General features: G+C 38.4%; 1 protein-coding gene across 31 annotated transcripts in view; it reads right to left on the bottom strand.

The window, feature by feature from the left end:
* The window catches only part of NRXN1 (neurexin 1), a 693,385-nt gene that overhangs the window by 352,146 nt on the left and 323,284 nt on the right, over nt 1–17,955 (bottom strand). For all 31 annotated transcript variants that reach the window (XM_074536869.1, XM_074536872.1, XM_074536888.1 and 28 more), the window contains one exon: nt 3,049–3,222. In XM_074536869.1, coding sequence (XP_074392970.1) covers nt 3,049–3,222 — 174 coding nt within the window. The remainder of the gene's footprint in view (nt 1–3,048; nt 3,223–17,955) is intronic.

Here is a 17,955-nt window from a genome sequence, read left to right as displayed (position 1 = left end):
TCACAATAAGCATTACAAACTGACACATAGATGTTTTACAATATATTATTAAAACAAATTTCTTATCTCATCACCAAGAATCTTCATGTATATTAATTCTGTGATTTTTTCATGTAGTTCATACAATACACAAATTGCATTTTATATGCACATATACACACAGTGCATTTTTCTTATAACTATATAAAAATTATGGTTGTATCATATTTTAAGTGGGAAAAGAAAGTACAATTGATTTGACTGGAGGAAAACTGTGTTGACACAACCTGGCTTTGGGGTTTGCCATTAACAATTCAAAGAGCTAGTTAGCATATTTATCTTTCTAGCTGTTAGCTTCTATCTGTTCTAGTCATTCAAAATTTGTCAAGAAGGTGGATTCTGCCAAGTGTAAATTATATTTCATGTTCAATGATAGAGATATATCTTTGCCTGTGGTTGAAGCTTCAAAAGGCAAACCTTCCAACATGCCTCAGCAATCCCATGGGTGACCTTGCTCAAAACATTTAATGATGCACTTAGGACCGTCATATTATTGAGAAAAACAAATATTTTAAGTACAAAATCTAACAGATACAATTAATTAGAAGTTCATTATGACTTCAGAATTTGACAGTTTGAAAGAAGAGAGAAAAAGAGCTGGTTTTTGTTGGTTTTTTTTTCCCTTGATATGTACCTGAAGGTTGGGGAATTCAATCCCATAAATCTGAAAAACAACAAATCCAAGTGCCTCACTTCTCAGGACAGATTTTGCAGAACCTGATGTCTTAACACTGGGCATATACCAGCTGTCTTTGGGATTGAGAGTGGTGGTGACTAACATTTCTGAAATAACATCTGCTGCTGCGTCCTGAGCTCTTTGGACCCAATGTCTCAGGGCACTTCCAGACTTACACATCCCATGGCAGGGTGAGATTGGTGCACAACTCTCAGCCCTCTAAGGATGGAGAACTCAGCTCTGTAAGGATGGAGATCTCACAGCTCTGTAAGGATGGAGAAGTCTCAGCTCTGTAAGGATGGAGAACTCTCAGCTCTGTAAGGATGGAGATCTCTCAGCTCTGTAAGGATGGAGAACTCTCAGCTCTGTAAGGATGGAGAGGTCCTGGCTGGACACAGCAGCAGAGGTAGGAGCAGCTTGAGGCATGCAAAAGTTTCCTAGGAGGCACCTGAATTCACAAATGACCTAAATCATCTTTTAGGTGGCAGAACAGTTTTTTGGAAATCTGAATCAATGGTCTGCAAACAAAAGACTGACAGATGGGTCAGACATGAGGACTGGAAGTAAACAAGTGAGATGGAAGAGAAAACTTGCAAAGTTAAGGAGAAAGGTTGGAAGGGGATATTTCATTCCATGCTGTTAAATATTTCCTTCTGCAGGCAGAAGACTTTTGAGGAGGAAGCACTCTGGGAACCAGGCAGCACATCTGGTTTGACCAGTTTCTTGTGTCAGCTGATTTTGGTGCTGGAAAAAACTCACTCTCTACCAAAAAGGACAATAGATTTATGGCCTTTATCAAATTGTTGGTAGCTTTACTTAATCCACCAATATCTGAGTTGTGCCAGTGGTCTAAAAGGTGAACTCACACACCAGGCCTGTGGCAATATTTCTTTGAAGTACAGAAAATTCATTTATGAAATTACATAATTTCAAAATAAGCTATGAAATGCATAATGGAATTAAGACATACTTTGACTCTCTGGAGGGATGGTGCAGGGATGGAATTGCTAAAACCATTCAGAAGGCAGAATCTAATTTTCTAAACTCAGTGGCAAACTAATACATATTTTTGCACTCCTGAAAAACATATGCAAAATTTCCATCTTCTATTTTTCTGTAGCTTTAGTGTCTGTTTCTATATGCTAACAATAGAACTTATATTGCTAACTTAAAGTAGCAGGTAAAGAACAAAAATATTCCACTTGTCTAAAAGCTCTGTAGGCACAAAAAAGAGGAGAGAGACTTTATCCACCAGGAAGCTTTATCTCCTAAAACTTGAGGAACCCCCCAGCTCTCCTTGGATTTTTACAATGTCAATTTGCATACTTAACCAACTTGATATCAAAATCATTAAGATTCCAACTTGAAATAAATTTTATAATGTCATTTACACATTTTTCTGTCCAGAGAAGAATGGCACTTGAGAGAAGAGAGAACTTATAAAATTGAACATAAACACAAAATCCAGAATTAGTTGAATAAATTAGATATGCAGGGACAGAAAATGTATTCAAATTATTCCATAAACCATAGTAAAAATAATGTGGGATCAAATGACAGCTGGAAAAATAGCAAGAGATTGACATTCCTGAATTAGAAATACACTTCTTCTAATTCTGTCCTCACTTAAATTTCATGATATACTAGATGAGTCAATAAGGACATAATATTTTGAGATAAAACATATTTGTCTGTTACTGATTTCAGATAGAAAGGTTCATATTAATACTAATTTAAGGGGTGAGCAAAAATACAGAAGATAGAATATTGGTATTAAAAATTTTCATAAATTAGCCTCGAATTAACCAACTCAAAATGTCTGCTTTAAAATTGGAATTACTTAGCTAATGTCTCAGCATTAACTAATGCCTGAGTGTTATGAAGATATAAAGAACTTCACTGAAGCTAATTGTTACTGTTGTTATCATTAATTAAAACACATCAGTAGTAAACAAAACACATGCAAAAAAAATCTTGCTATTGGGAAGTAAGGAACCTACATTTAACATTCTGAAGTTAACTCCTGTTCTCAGATTAATCTCTGTGCTTTAGGGCAGGCATATGCCTGTCTCCATAACACTAAAAAACACAGCCTTTATGTAAGAAGGGGTGAAGCAAGATCAATTAGAAGCAGGTAAAATATAGTCTCTTGATATATGGAGTGTAAATATCAAAAAAGCCCTGCAGGATTGGCACAGTACTTCAGTACTTTCACTATGATATATATATATATATATATATATATATATATATATATATATATATATATATATATATATATATATGTATGTATAAAAAACCCCAAAAAACAACAAAACCAGCATATTTAATACCTTCACATCCTCTCTCTATTTGCCCATTGCAGAAGAGAGCATCTGAGATGAGATCAGGGAGCCGTCCGTTCAAGTCAACTGATGCAAGGCAGCCTTGGAACCCCTCCTTTGCATGCACCAGCTTGGGCAGGGATTTAAACATTTCTTTGGCCACTCCTCCAATATACAAATCACCTGGTGAGGAGAAATAAATATTAGATAAAAAAAAAAAAAAGAAAGAACCAGCAGAACCTTTGACCCACTTGATCTTCTGGCCTTTTTGTGCTGAATGACAGATACATCCAAAAAATATTGTTTGAAATAAATGTAGAAGAAAACAAACACTGGTAACATGTAAGATACTATACTACAGCATTTCAGGACTGTATTTTTTCAAATGTAAATGTAGACTTCAAATTTGCATGGCTGATTACTTAGAAGTATTTGGGAAGCTTTCCATGTGCCAGCTGACGTGTTCAGGAAACATGTATCTATTGCAGAGAGGAGGATTAAATCACAGAATCCCCATCTAGAAACTCATCTAGCACTGGCACAATTGTTCACATAATTGATATGCTATTTGTTCATATAACTGTTCAATACTCAAGGAGGCTGGCCACAGACCATGCCAGTGGTGGACACAGCACAGTGAGATAAAAGGCAACAGGATCCATCTGAAGTCTATCCAGAATCATCTATTCAGAAGTACACCAAGGAATAAAAGATTGAGGGATACATAAAAGGAGAAACTTAGAAATACTACTGTTAAACAGCAAAATGACCAGCTATCACCACTGAAACTCATGTGGCAAGGGGAGTTAGATGCCTTTAAAACAGCAATATGAAAACTGAGCAAATGGAATTTTCTTGCCAAAAATTATTCTAATGGCAGACACCTATAACAAACAGCTTGCTGTGATGAACTTCAGGCAGCTTATTCAGGACTGAAAACCAGGGCTTTTCTCCCTTCAAGTAATTCCTAGCTCTGTGATAGACTTACTTTGGAAGAACATAACTCTAACTTTCCTCTTCAACACCGAGGGAAGAATGCCTTTTTGTTTTAAAACAATTCAGGCTGTACATTCCTTTCACGTGTTGGGTTTGTCTGGCTGACAGAACAGTCACCTTTCCATCCAACATCACCATAAGAACCTCCCTAAGTATGCCTCAAGTGTCAGGCTGCAGGTTTAACCAGGCATTAAATCCTCATTGATTACATGCTTTTTTGCTTTCACAAATTTTCAGCAGTTTATCTGAATATACATTCTCATCTACATTGTGCTTTCCAGAACAACCCCCGGTCTGGCTGATTTTGGAGCCTAGGCCACAAGACCGGGTGCTCTAGTGACAAAGATTGTTTCTGCATGAATTCAAATGTAAAATTGTTGATTTCCTAAGAGATTTCTGAGCTTTGTAGGCAGCTTTTACAGAATGCACTATTGTCACTACCCCATGGGGCTAGTTTTAATCTTCCTCTGATTGGTGTAAATCACAGATAACACCTTTTCCTGCCTCTCCTGGCATATTTCTTGTTTGAAAGAGACTGCAATTTAGTGCTGTTTGTAATGGTTTACAGTTTACCTGTGAGGAAATGACCTGAAGTGAATAAATGTCTGTAAGACTGAGAAAAATCTTGTCACCACATATCATCCCTAAAATTCAACTGCATTTGAATTAGTGAAATAAAGAGAAAATGGAACATGCTCAGGAAAATGCTTATTAACATATAGAATTTATAAGCAAGCCAACCAAGTCTTAGCAATCTTTGTAGCATCGTACATTAGGACACCTCAAACTTTATCCATTTTATGTAAATAATTTGGAAAATAAGATCTTGCTTTCCTCTAGAGCTCTGAGGTACCTTGTAAATCTCACAAGCATGAGATTAAACATTACAGATTAAAATATGGTGATCCATCTGTTCCCACAAATGGGATCTAATTCATTCACAGCAGAAAGATTCCTGCATTTTTTCAATCTACTGAACTGAAAACAAAGTTAAAACACTTGTGCCATGATAAAGGTTATTCATCTTTTTCTCAGCCAGGGCATCTAGAGAGCAAAACCTCTCCAGGTTTCCTGAAGTTTTGTGCCTTCAGTCACTGCCAGCTCAGAACAGAGAGATAATTCATCTCAACTGATCCAAATAGACTTAAAAGAGGGAAACCATTACAGAGAATAGTATTAAGAAAATCACTTATATGATAAAAAAGTTAAACTTGATCTATTGCACATGACATATGTAACCTCTTTGTAAAAATACACTGTCCAAGCAACCCTTTTTATTCTGTGATTAGTTACATCTTTAAAACCACAACCTTTCAGATTGATCCCCTGCTAATTCCTGATACCCATCTATCAACCCCATTGAGATTTCTATATACAGTCATGCAGTAGCTGCCAGTTATGATGGATGGCTAGCAGAAATCCAGGTCAGTGTGCCAACATATAAACTGGAACTCAGAATATTTTCTCCTGGAAGTATACACTGGAACATTGCCAAATAGGTATCATGTGCAGTGAAGTACAGTATATTGAGTCTAAACAAGCTGCACCCCTACAGCTTACTCACAGTACCTTAAGAGTCTTGATAATTAAACGGATCATTTTATATTATTAAAGATACAATTTTTACAAATATATGTTCTGGGTAATATTTCAATTTCATTGATGTCCAAAATACCTTTGAGTTCTGCTTTTCAAAATCAAATGTGCATGTAGTTCACACCTAAAACACAAATACATATCTTACGCATTGAGCAGCCATACTGACTATTAGACTTCACCTTTTATAAAGTATATAAAAGTATTTTTATGACTATGAGGTAATCTTCCCAGATTTAATATCAAATGTTTAATACCATATGTGTTTTGAGTTTGCTGCTGCTGGCATGAAAAGCACTTTCTCTCAGACACAAAATTTTGCAAAGCTCTGGAATTAAATATCAGATATTTATTTTTGTTTTAAAGTTAGTTAATTTAAAAAAAAAAGAAATCTTCCATCTTTATCTGCCATCACAAAATGTTTGCATTGTTACTTTTATTTTAGTTGATCACATGCTACTTTCATGTTCGTCTCGATGAAGATATGGTTTCCAAAAAAACTCAATCCATATTAGACTTTCAGGCAAGACAGGATTGCAGAAAATATTGTTAATTAAATTTTACCTCAAACATGTGATGACAGATATTCAGAAAAGAAAAAAGATTTTCCCTGTTCCTACTAAAAGACATCAGAGGAATCAGCATAGCGCAGTACAAATTTCCAGGTTTTCTTTTTCTCATTTCTTAGGTAAGTACAGCTTCACTACTGGAAATTTTACTCCAGAGCAAATCCCTTGTTGTGCAACTGCCCACTTACAGGTGTGAATTACACAAAAGTTATTTCATGAAGAAAGGTACCACAGTTCATCAGATCAATAGTACAAGCTTATGACACTGTGTAAACTGGCTGGAGCCTAAATGCAACACTAATGCTACACTGCTACCCACTGAAAATGTGAAACCATCATTTCTGGAACTAAAGTTCAGCTGCTGCCTTCCTTGTACATGTTATCTTGTAAAGTTCAGTTTGATTTTTAAATGTGTCCCTGAAAATGTCTCATTTTTCTCATATTAATACTGATTTTCTTTAACTTATAAAAGAAAATAACAAATTTATATAAAATATCCACCAATTGCCATAGGCAAAGTTGCAGGTAGTAAAAGAAAAAGGTGAGGTAATGGAGTGACCCAAGATTTCCTTCAGATCACTAGAAAAGCCTCAAATAAAGCAATTTACTTGAGAGCAGATCTCACTACTCTCCTCTTTTTTCTTGTATTCGAAGTCATTGCACAGAGTTATCTGTTATCTCCTCTTTTTTTTTTTTTTTTTTTTTTTTTTTGGAATGGGAGGATTGTCTCCTCTGTTTTTCTGAGGCAAAAAAAAAGAAAAAAGAAAATAAAATAAAGGTGTGCATGGCAGGCCAGAGGAATCAGCACTTTCAGAGCTAGACAATGATGGCACTGCTCAGTTATGCCATAAGCACCCTGAAGAGAAAATTTTAGTGGGTTTAATCTGCATCTTTTACAGGTACTGCAGATTCTCAGTTATTCCCACAGGATCTTCCCTATTTACACCTATTAATCTCTTTCCTGATTTAGAGCTGATTTGTGCTTTAACAACAAGTAAATTTAACACAGAAACAAATTGCTAGCTAATAAATTAACCAGAGTTCTCAATGTATTCATTATTGGAATCACACTTATGCAAAAGCACGCAGAACACCACACAACAGTGAGTCACACACAACTGTTGGTAAAACAAATGCCAAGTCCTCCTGTAATAGCTCATCTTTTTTTATCCCAAGCCTCTGCATTTCTTCAAAATAAGAACTTTGCAAATGCTAAACCAAAGAAATGTGAAACAAAGACTGAAGATGCTGTTCTATTTTCTGACTAGCTAACAGCAGTTATTAAGTGTTATTATCTGGCACTAGTGACATTGCTGACCGGTCACTTCACTGATTATTCTCCTTTTCTCCATTCCTGAGAATTCTTACATGATATATGCTGGTGGGCAAAAACTATTAACTTCATTTAACAGCTACCATTGTCTTCAAACATAAGTTGAGAGGGAATTGTTTTCCATGTGTTTATGGTGATAACAACATAAGAATGCTGCTCAGGTGTGACTGGTGCACCTGGACCCCTTAACAAACCAGCAGCAGGTTGGTACAGAAGATTTATGACATCAGGCAACAAGTAGTTTAGCCAGGATATAGTTGGACTTGTTTACTCTCCTAAATCTGTGTGCTTTGTGTACATATCTGGTGTTCATTTCTTGAGCACCTTTGCTGACAAGAATGGAAAACCATTCATCCACCCATTCAAATGTGCCCCCACCGATGACAAAAAAAAAAAAAAAAGAAAAATAAGGAGGAAATACAACAGCTTAAGGAATTGTGGCTTGACTTTTTCATAATCCATAAAGACTATATCTCTGGAATATTTTTATATGCCTGAACAAAAGCATCTTCAAATCCGTCATGCTCTCCAAGGACAGACATTGTCTCCCCCAATCTCTTGTTGTGCTGCTGGTTTTAAAAGTACTTTCAGCTATTATACTAATTTCTCTTTCCTTTTGGAAGAAGTTGCTTTGTCATGTTTCTAATGTCACATCTGTGGTGTACTAGGGTGGTGTTACTCCCCAGGAAGGAGATGGATGGCCTTGGCATACCATGGTGGATTCCAAAAACACAGCAGGCATCTCCACAATTCCTTCATGTGACACACAAAAATACAAAGGAACATCTGGCTGTGGTGAAGCCAAGGTGTCAGGCACACTTTTCTCCAAATATGCTAGTTCAAAATGATCAAGCATAAAACAGCTTCTTCCCTCAGGCAGGCAAAGACAAAGGAGGACTGCAAAGACTGAGAAATGCCATAGGGAAAGTCTAATCTCCAAAGAAAAAAAGTGTTCTCTTTATTCCAGTCCCTCCTAAAACAGATGAGCTGCTCTTACCACATCAATAGAAATCACTTTGTAGTATCTTAATAATTGCACTACAAACTTCATGGTGCAACTCATCCCAGGACAACCCACACAATCCCAATTCATGGTATCTTTAAGGCAGCTGAATTGTGAAAATAAATTGCTCTACACAAGCTGAATATGCACTGGCTAAAAGAACAGAAACCTGTTCTGGTGTCTGGTCACCAGACAAGGGCTGTTGTCTCAAATGGAAATGTCAGGTAGGCTTTCAGATGTCTTTGACACTCACTGAAATATGGGAGCCTACTTGGCCCTGATGACCTTCTCACCTCCTCAGTGTACAAAATCACCTTTTGCACATTTATTTTGGGCAATAGGCAGCGAACAGTGGAGATTTTACTTCAAATTTCAGCACACTTTAGAAAAGGAACTGAGCCTGAATGGTGAGTGGTCATTCCAGAGTCTCTCCTCACCTTCATCAATCCCAAGTAAACATTTGCTCCTTGTTCCATATCAAAAAAATGTTTGCTCCTTAAAAAAACATTGATGAGACATAATTGCTCTTTTTTTTTCCCCATAAACCAAGAAGCCTGCTGTGATCATAGCCCACTAATAAACAGAAGAACTGTTGACAAAGGCTTAAATGCTGCATCCACACAGCTTCTGCAGCGCATACGCTCCAGCATATGGCTTTTCAAACCCCCTTTGCAGCACAGAATATGCACTTTGCTGTGCATTCACAGGCCTGCTTGCTGCTAGAGCAAAGCATGACTGGATTTTGTCTACCACTTGCAAGGCAGGGCACTTGAAGCAAGACATGAAAATGTAAACTTAGTGTTTTATGTCCACTTACTCACTTCAAAGAGTCCGTTCTGTAGCTTCAGTATTGATTTGTGGCTGATGTCTTTTGGTTTTGATGTGATTTTTTTTTTTTTTTTAAGGAAAATAGTCTTTTCAAATATTTTTCCTATTGGAGTGATGAATTCTATCACTTTTAGACCCTCTCTCACCTAAGGAGGGAAAGGGGGGCTAGTTTACTTGTCCAGGCTCTGCTGAGTTATCTGTCCTTTCAAATACTTCAGGCAAGAGGCTTCTTTATGATGTGACAGGTGGTGGCTTTCATCTTTCACATTCCCTATACTGATAACCAAACAAGGCAAAATGTTTACAGGCAAATAAAAAGGAAAAAAAATAAAGAAGAATTTCTAGGTTAGCAAGTCACTCTTTTGGGAAGGAATATAGCAACTGATCTTTTCACCCCAATTCTACACTGCTTTCAGTATCTTGCCTGAATACACTATTCAATGTATTAGAAAAAAAAAAACAACCAAAAAAAAAGAAAACACCAGCACTGAAATGCTGACATTGTGAGTTTTCTTTAGGCACTCTTATTGGCACAATAGTGCATATTGTAGTTATTTGTCAAGAGAATTGAACTTTGAAGATATTTCTTCCTTTGAGTGATACTTTACTGTTCTTTTTACAATTTCACTGTAGCAGTGCCCTGTAGTCCACACTGACAGAAAAAAAAAGGCAAGGAGAATTAAGAGGTACCAGAAGGAATTTACAGTTTATAGGTGCACCAGGAACAGCATCCTTCAGTTTTCACTTGCCACTAATTCCCATGGCAGTCCACAGTGGAGATACAGGTGCTGCTGCACCTCCAATCTCCTGATTCCATCACACTACACAGAACTACACTGAAGACTTTCCACAGTTCCACAGATATTCCTCTGCCAAGAAACTTTTCCTTATGCTCTTCTGGATGTGCTGTCCAATTCTGCTCTCACCTCTTGGTGCTCAGATTTCATTCCCATTACAATTTTCAACTCAGTTTAGTGCTGCTCAGGGATTACACAAACGTTCCCATGTTTCACAGGCAAGTAAAGCTGTGTCATAGGGAGTGCTGGGGTGTGAGAAACAGCAACCACAAACAACATCCTCAGGAGATAAGCAATGAATAGACAAAAGGAGGTATTCAAGAAATAAGTGTTCACATCTGAAGACTTCTCCAGATTAAAATCCACCATTTCCCCAACAATTCTGTTCTCAAAAACAATTATTTTCCTCACAAGAAACAGCCACACAAAAACATTTAACATTTTCCCGACAATAATATTCCTCAGAGTCCCAGTTCCTCTATTTCTCTTTGCTTGTTTTTACCCCCACTAACAACTAGATGAAGAGCACTGGCATTGAAAAAGATTAAACAGATGTAAAACCAAAGCAGTCTGCTTGTGCAATGGACTGTGAGGAAAGTTGGTGATGCATGTTAAATGGTAAATAATAAAATCTAATTGCCATATAAATGTGCGTGGCAATCCATCTCCCACATAATCAATGCTGGGCCAATTACTCTGCATCAGGGGGTGGCTGTGGTGGAGAGGTGAGCCATTCAAGCACATCAAATGCCTTTCATTTCTTTCCTGTTCTGACCACTTCTGGAGATTGCACACACACCTCAAAAACAGACAGAATCTAACAAAGCTGGCATTTGCATGGTGTAGTATATTCAGATCTCGCTTCCTCCTGCTGTAATTTTTTCCCCCTCTGCTTTATCAGCCAACACATGCTCTTAGCAGAGCTTGCTTTCAATATAGTGAGGAATTCCTCTTTCCAACAGACCTACTAGACCTCATAGATCATCATCTGCAAAACTCTTCCTTTGGCTAGAGCTCCACATAAAGCTACCAACCAGCTGAGATGCTGGACACTCTCATTTGGAATGCAGGCTGGCAGAGAGTAATTTTTATATGAGATTTCTTCTGATCAAGACAATCACATTCAGACTCTGAGGATATTCCACGGAGCTGCCCTTTTGCAAAAAGGATTGCTCAGTTAAAATACCAAGGTTAATGAGGGTTCACAGCAGCACATTTTAAAGCAAATTTAGGATGTGCTCTTCACTCTGTGTATCTGTGGGTTGGGCTAGGATGCAGTGGATGCATATTTATGCTAAATATGCAGAGGTTTTGGTAAGTTTTAAGAGCATCTATGTTTCCTGTATAATTCTTAACATAACTTTTACTTGGTCTTCCAGAAAGGCTTGAAAGAAATACCACAACTACCAGCAGGAATAACCTGCATGTCAAACAGCTGTAGGAATGAAGGCAAATCTGTCCAGTTGTATATGTATGAAAGACTGAGAAGAACAGGGGGAAAGAGGCAGAAAACAAAAACCCTTTCATCATGAACTGATCTGACAGACTACTGCATTGTTGCTGACTTCATAGTGCAAGCTCTAGAATATCTTTATTTAACCTAGAACTACTGGAATAGATTTTCAATTTTTTTGCCCCATCTTATACATCTTGGATACAATTTCTGAAGGCTTAGCAGTATCAGAATTATTTTCACAACGCGATAGCATTGTTTACAAGTAGTACGTGAAAAGTGGTAAAAAAAAGGAGGATAAAGGAATTCCCATTGGACCAGGTTGTCCAGTGACCTATTGTTGTCTACTCCCAGAACTTTGCTACATAGGAAGATCCAAAGAAGAGTTCTAAGTCCCTTGTTTTTCCTCTGTACAGATTCTGCTTTCCTTCACTATCATGAAGACAACAGCTGCATTTGCCATTGTCTACTCCAATAGGTCACACTGGGAAGATCTATTTGCTGTTGACAGTATTTGGAACTCTGTATTTTGAACAGAACATTATTTCTGCATGAAGAATTCACAGCCCACTGGCAAGGTCATTACATTTAGCTCAGGCATGATTATTTGAGAAATTTAAGCATTAATACTTGCTCATTTGTACAATGTTTCTGTGCTTCTAAAAGCTTTGTTTCTTCAGTGATAAAAATATAAAGGATCACTGCTGTTGACGGAGACCTTGCAATATAGAGAAAAAATCATATAATGAGGCAACAATAATAACAGCCTCAGTATAAAACAACACAGAGAAATATTACATGGAATTAAAACAGCTTCAATTTCCACTGCTGAAACAGGAATTCCTCGTTATGATCAAAATTAATTTAGCGCAGCAAGAATAACCTGCTTTGACAGGCGAATGAAATAACAATAGATTAAGGGACTTGCAAATCATCAATGAATATGCCAGGCTAGTAGATCTACTGATAATTTAGTTAATTGCATTCAGAGTTTACAAGGATGAATTAATTGCCAAGCAAATCTTTATGCACATTGAAGAGCTCTAATTTGATGCATTTGCAAAATCACTGGTGATACCAGAAAACAATAGAATTACTTTTATTTCAGGTGCTTCAGTCAAGTCTGTTTTCACAGTACTGGACAAAACAGCAAATGGAAAAGCAAACATAGACAGAAGCAGCAGCCCTATCTCAAAAGAATAAAGGAAGCTAGGGGCCAGTGAAGAGATACAGAAATAAAAGTAAAACAGACAACAAGAGATCTAGACAGGTTATTTTAATCCAAGTAGGCTGATTCTGATGTGTGCCCTAATATGAATAGCATTTTTTGAGGATGCAGTGATATAACAGCCCAGGAATAACATATGACTGACAATGGGCTCTAAAACTGACATTTGGGAAGGCCACATGAAAGATGATGACAGTGAGACAAGTTGAAATTATGAATGTCAGTTCAAAAAAGCAGGTCTTGACAAATGAAATGATGCACAGGCAGCAAAAGTTAACCCATAACTGCTGAGCTGTGCAGGGTTTTTTCCAGAATGGTGATTTCCTTCTAAAAATATATATATAGTTAGCCCAATATCAAGATTAGGATGACTGCAGATCAACTTAGAGGATACAGCATATCTGTGAATATATTCTGTGATCTGTAAAGTTCAAAATTGGACTGGATACTGAAGTACTGAAACTACCAACTCATATAAAAGTTTGTAACTACTTATTGTTCCATTTAAAATAACTGCAGCAGTCTTCACCTTCTTGTTTGGTAAGAGTACAATATCTCAGCTTCTAATTTCAATTTATAAACAATTAAAATGCTAAAATATTTTAATTTTCTGATGGGTATGCCAAGGGAATTCTGATTGAATTTTGCAGGGTTTTTTATGCCTGCTGTTTAAAAAAAGTGTGTGAAAGCTCTGGGGATTAAAATACTGCCTATATGTGTAGGAGAGAAGCAAGAGGAAGATTAAACCCTGGTAGGTAAGTGGATATAAAGTGTGCTTGAGGATGTCCTCCTCCTCGGAAGCAGATCATGCATCTTCAAGTACTTATAAAATAAAATAATTTCTGACAGAACTACAGTTTCCCATACCACACTGAAAAAAATATGTCGAGAGGGAAGAGGCATTATAGACATTGTAAAACTCACAGCCTGAAACGGGGAGACAACATTTCTTTGGCAACAGAGAGGAGCAAGGACCACAAAATGGTTTGTGTTGGAATGGACCTCCTTAAAGATCATTCTTTTCCAACCCCTTTGCCACGGGCAGGGATATCTTGCACTAGACCACGTTGCTCAAAGCCCCATCCAACCTGGCCTTAAACATTTCTGGGGATGGGTCATTCACAGCTCCTCTGGGCAGCCTGTGCCAGTGGCTCACCAACCTCACAGGGAAGAATTTCTTCCTAATATCTTACCTACATCTACTCTTTCAGTTTGAAGCCATTCTCCCTTACTCTGTCACTACAGGCCCTTGTAAAAAAGTCCCTCTCCAGCTTTCTTCCAGCCTTCTTTCAGGAACTGTAAGACAAAAATTAGGTGACCACAAAGCCTTCTCCTTTCCAGACTGAGCAATCCCAACTCTCTCAGCCTTTCCTCCCAGCAGAGATGCTCCATCCCTCTGATCATCTTGGTGGCCTTCTCTGGCCTGGCTCCAGCAGCTCCCTGTCCCTCCTGTGCTGGGAGCCCAGAGCTGGATGCAATATTCCAGGGGGGATCCCAGCAGGGCAGAGCAGAGGGGCAGAACCCCCTCCCTGCCCTGACACAGCCCAGGACACATTTGGCTCTCTGGGCTGCAGCACACATGGCCAGGTTGTCAGCACCCAGGAGATCCCTCTGGCTGTCCTGAGCAGCCAAGACCCTGCCAGGGGGCTCAGAGGCCCTGGCACAGAGCCCAAAATGCCCCTGTGGTTTTGATTATGACCTGTGGAGCAAATTACCAACCTTGTATGAAAATCAGCAGGCCACAACAGTTTAGGGAGGATAATAGTGAAGTTATCACAGGGTGGAAAAGTAGATTTTAGATTTTTTGGTATGGGGGTTCAGAAGGCAAGATGGAGGGATCTGGGAATGTCCAGCCTTTCTCCTTCTTCTTCTTCTTGGCCTCCATCTTCTGCTGTGATGGTGGCACTTACAGATTGGTTTAGAGTAGAAGCTCACTGTCTAACATAGGTGAGAGGTATTGGAAAGTAATTGTAAACATTGTATGTGTCGTTTTCAGTATAAAGACATAGCATCACCCTGGGAACAGGCAGAGTGCCTGGAACTGTCCTGCTGGACAGACCTCAGCAGGGCAGGAGAAAATTTTTTATAGGTAAGGTGCAATAAGCAACCTTGAGACCGAGAAATGAAGAGCCCTGACTCCTTCTTCAAGCTCCAGGCTGGGAAAAAAGACTTTGGAACTCTTCTTGGGGTCACCCTGTCCAGCGAGAGATCCCAACACCAGGTCACATCCAGCCTCCCATCCACCAGCACCCCCAAGTCCTTCAGGGCAGGGCTGCTCTGGATCTGTTCACCCCCAGCCTGTGTTGACACCAGGGTTTGCCCCAACCCAGGTGCAGCACCTGCTCTTGGTCCTATTAAACCTCATGAGAGCACAATGGGCCAACTTCTCCAGCTTGTCCAGGTCCCTCTGGATGGCATCCTGTCCTCAGGTGTGTTAATCACAACACCCAGCTTGGAGTCATCAGTGAATATGCTGAAGGTGCACTCAATGCCCCTCCCTATGTCAATAACAAAGGTATTTAATAACACTGATGCCAACAAGGACCCCGGGAGACACCACTTGTCACTGCTGTCCATCAGGACTTTGAGTTGTTGATCACCACTGGATGCAACTGTCCAACCACTTTCTTATCCATCATTAAATCCATCTCTCTCCAGTTTGAAGGAAAAGGATGTTGTGGCTAACTGTGTCAAAGGCTTTACAGAAGTCCAGATAAATGACATCTGTAATCTTTCCCTTGTCCACCAATGTAGTCACTCCATCAGATAAATAATTTTCTCTTGTTTTTTCCTGTGCCCTTTGAGGCTACTCAGAACATCAGAGCACAGCATCAAGTACAACAACCAAGAATTCTCCTCCACCCAACTTTCTCAAGCCTTGAGTTGCAGCCGTGCCGAGCATCTGAGCTATCCTGAAAGCAGGACAGAGAATCTGCTCATGAAATAAATGAAAGGAAATTTGCTGTGTAACTGTGCTGGCAGGCTTGAGCTGCACTGCTTTTGCTGTTCAGACTCATTTGTCTTTACGGGTTATTGCTAGTACTGCACCTCAGCACACTTTGCTAATTTTCCCTGTGAGGGAAAATAACACAGTTCTTGGAATCCAAACACAGAATTATTTTCACTCATTTATTTGTCCCCAATTTATAATTTACCCACCTAATTACAGTAATAATTAGGCTGCAGGATATAATATGTGTGTTTCCACAGGTAGCTGCTGAAATTTTACCAGAGGTTATGCAGGGAACTGATGTGTGTTATAATGAACCAAATCCTACACCCAAAAGGAAACATATATTGGAAATTCTCTCCCATACTTTTATGGCAGCTGTCTGCTCTCCCAGACAACTTCCATGCTGTGCAGGCTCAACAACACAATCTGTGTCTTATCTTTGGGCTGAATTCACTGTGTATTTGCAAAAACCCACATATAGTGGGTTTCTTTTTCTAGGATGAGCTTGGATTTCAAAATCAGAAATCTGGTAACTCTACAGTTACTCAGAATGGTTGCAGGTTTCATACTATCTGCACACAATTATACCTTTCCTAATGATAACTCTGGTTAAGTAGATATAGTGATAACTATTGATATCTGGTTAAGCAGATGCAACTGATACCAATACACTATTGATAGCAGGAAGTGTGATTTTGCATTTGCTTTGTTGCATTGTACAGGACAATGAATTAACTGTAACTATTTATATCAGGAATGTATATGGAGGGTTTAAAGCACAACAGAAACATGCCATTGCAAGAAACACAGATATAAAATAGAAAAGAAGCAACTACAGTAGATAATTTCTACTAAATATTAAGGAAGGAAAAACAATAATGAAAGGCAATTTTTTTCTCCCTTTTAGCCTGCTGGCTAAAAAGTATCAGCTTGAATCCCCTTCCAAATTCAACCAAAATTCTCATTATATACATTCTGCCCTATTAAAGGAAGCTGACTGAGAAAAATATAGTATAATACATTTATATCAATAAAATGAGGCATAATATTTAGAAAAGATAGATGCTGAGGACCTGTGTATGCTAGACCAGTTTTAGAGAGGTATTTGCTATATATTCCTGCACTGAACACGTCAGGCTTGTTATTCTTCCACTATCCACATTCCCTAGGTGGTAAATTATAGAAAATCACCTAACACAATTCACCTTACTTGCTTCAAATCTCAGTATGGTTTCTCTTTTTGCGCTTCTCATTCCTTTTCTCTTTTTTTATTCCGAAGGAATTCAAGGTTAGAAAACGCGGCAGCTATGGATACAGTTTTACTTCAAAAGCGTAAGGCGAAAGCAGCATTTTCAAAGTGCCGCACACAAAGGGATGTTCAGGGATGTTCGGGGATGTTGGGTTTTGCGGGCTGCTTTTTTTGCTGAGCCCTCGCAGATGCTTTGGTGAGATCACAGCGCTCTCTAGTGCCTTCAGCGAGCACATGGAGAGAGCCTGAGCCCCTTTCCTTGAATAAACCACGGCACCAAGGACCCACCACAACCGCTTTGGAAAATACGTGAATAAAATGGCTGTGTTAATTATCAGCTCGTAACAGGATTTTTCTTTTGTTTTTTTTATTTTTTTTTTTCCCTACCCATGCCTGATTTAGCTACCAGGAAAAGAGGCAAACATATTAAAGACATACAAATATGCATAAGTAGTACTGGCCATCTTACGAATGTCAAGGAACAAGCGGGATGATTTTTCTACAGCATCAAAAACAATATTGAAATATTACACAGTATCAATTTAAAAATCAATGATGCTTAAAAGAATGCAAACCCAAGAAATGGCGTGGAACAAATTTCAAATGCTACTTTAGAAATGGAGTGTGAGCCACCCAAAACGCTTTATCAGAAATGCCAGGGTTTTTAAATAGAAGAATCTCTTATTGAAGATTATGACATATCAGGATACTGTTTTCACAGTCGTTCTTACAATCTTAACAGCACTTTCAAGTGAGGCAAACATGTAATATAACACAAAATCCAACATAATTACCAAGGTCAGCTCATTATCTGTGACTCAGAGGCAGTTAAAAGAAAATTCAGCAAGGAATAAGCTCTTGATGGAATATTAATATCTACTTTGAACATCCTGGCTTTTGAAATATCGTAT

The sequence above is a fragment of the Zonotrichia albicollis genome, chromosome 3 (genome assembly GCF_047830755.1).
Source record: "Zonotrichia albicollis isolate bZonAlb1 chromosome 3, bZonAlb1.hap1, whole genome shotgun sequence".
Lineage (NCBI taxonomy): Eukaryota > Metazoa > Chordata > Aves > Passeriformes > Passerellidae > Zonotrichia > Zonotrichia albicollis.
This window is presented reverse-complemented; position numbering and strand designations above follow the sequence as displayed.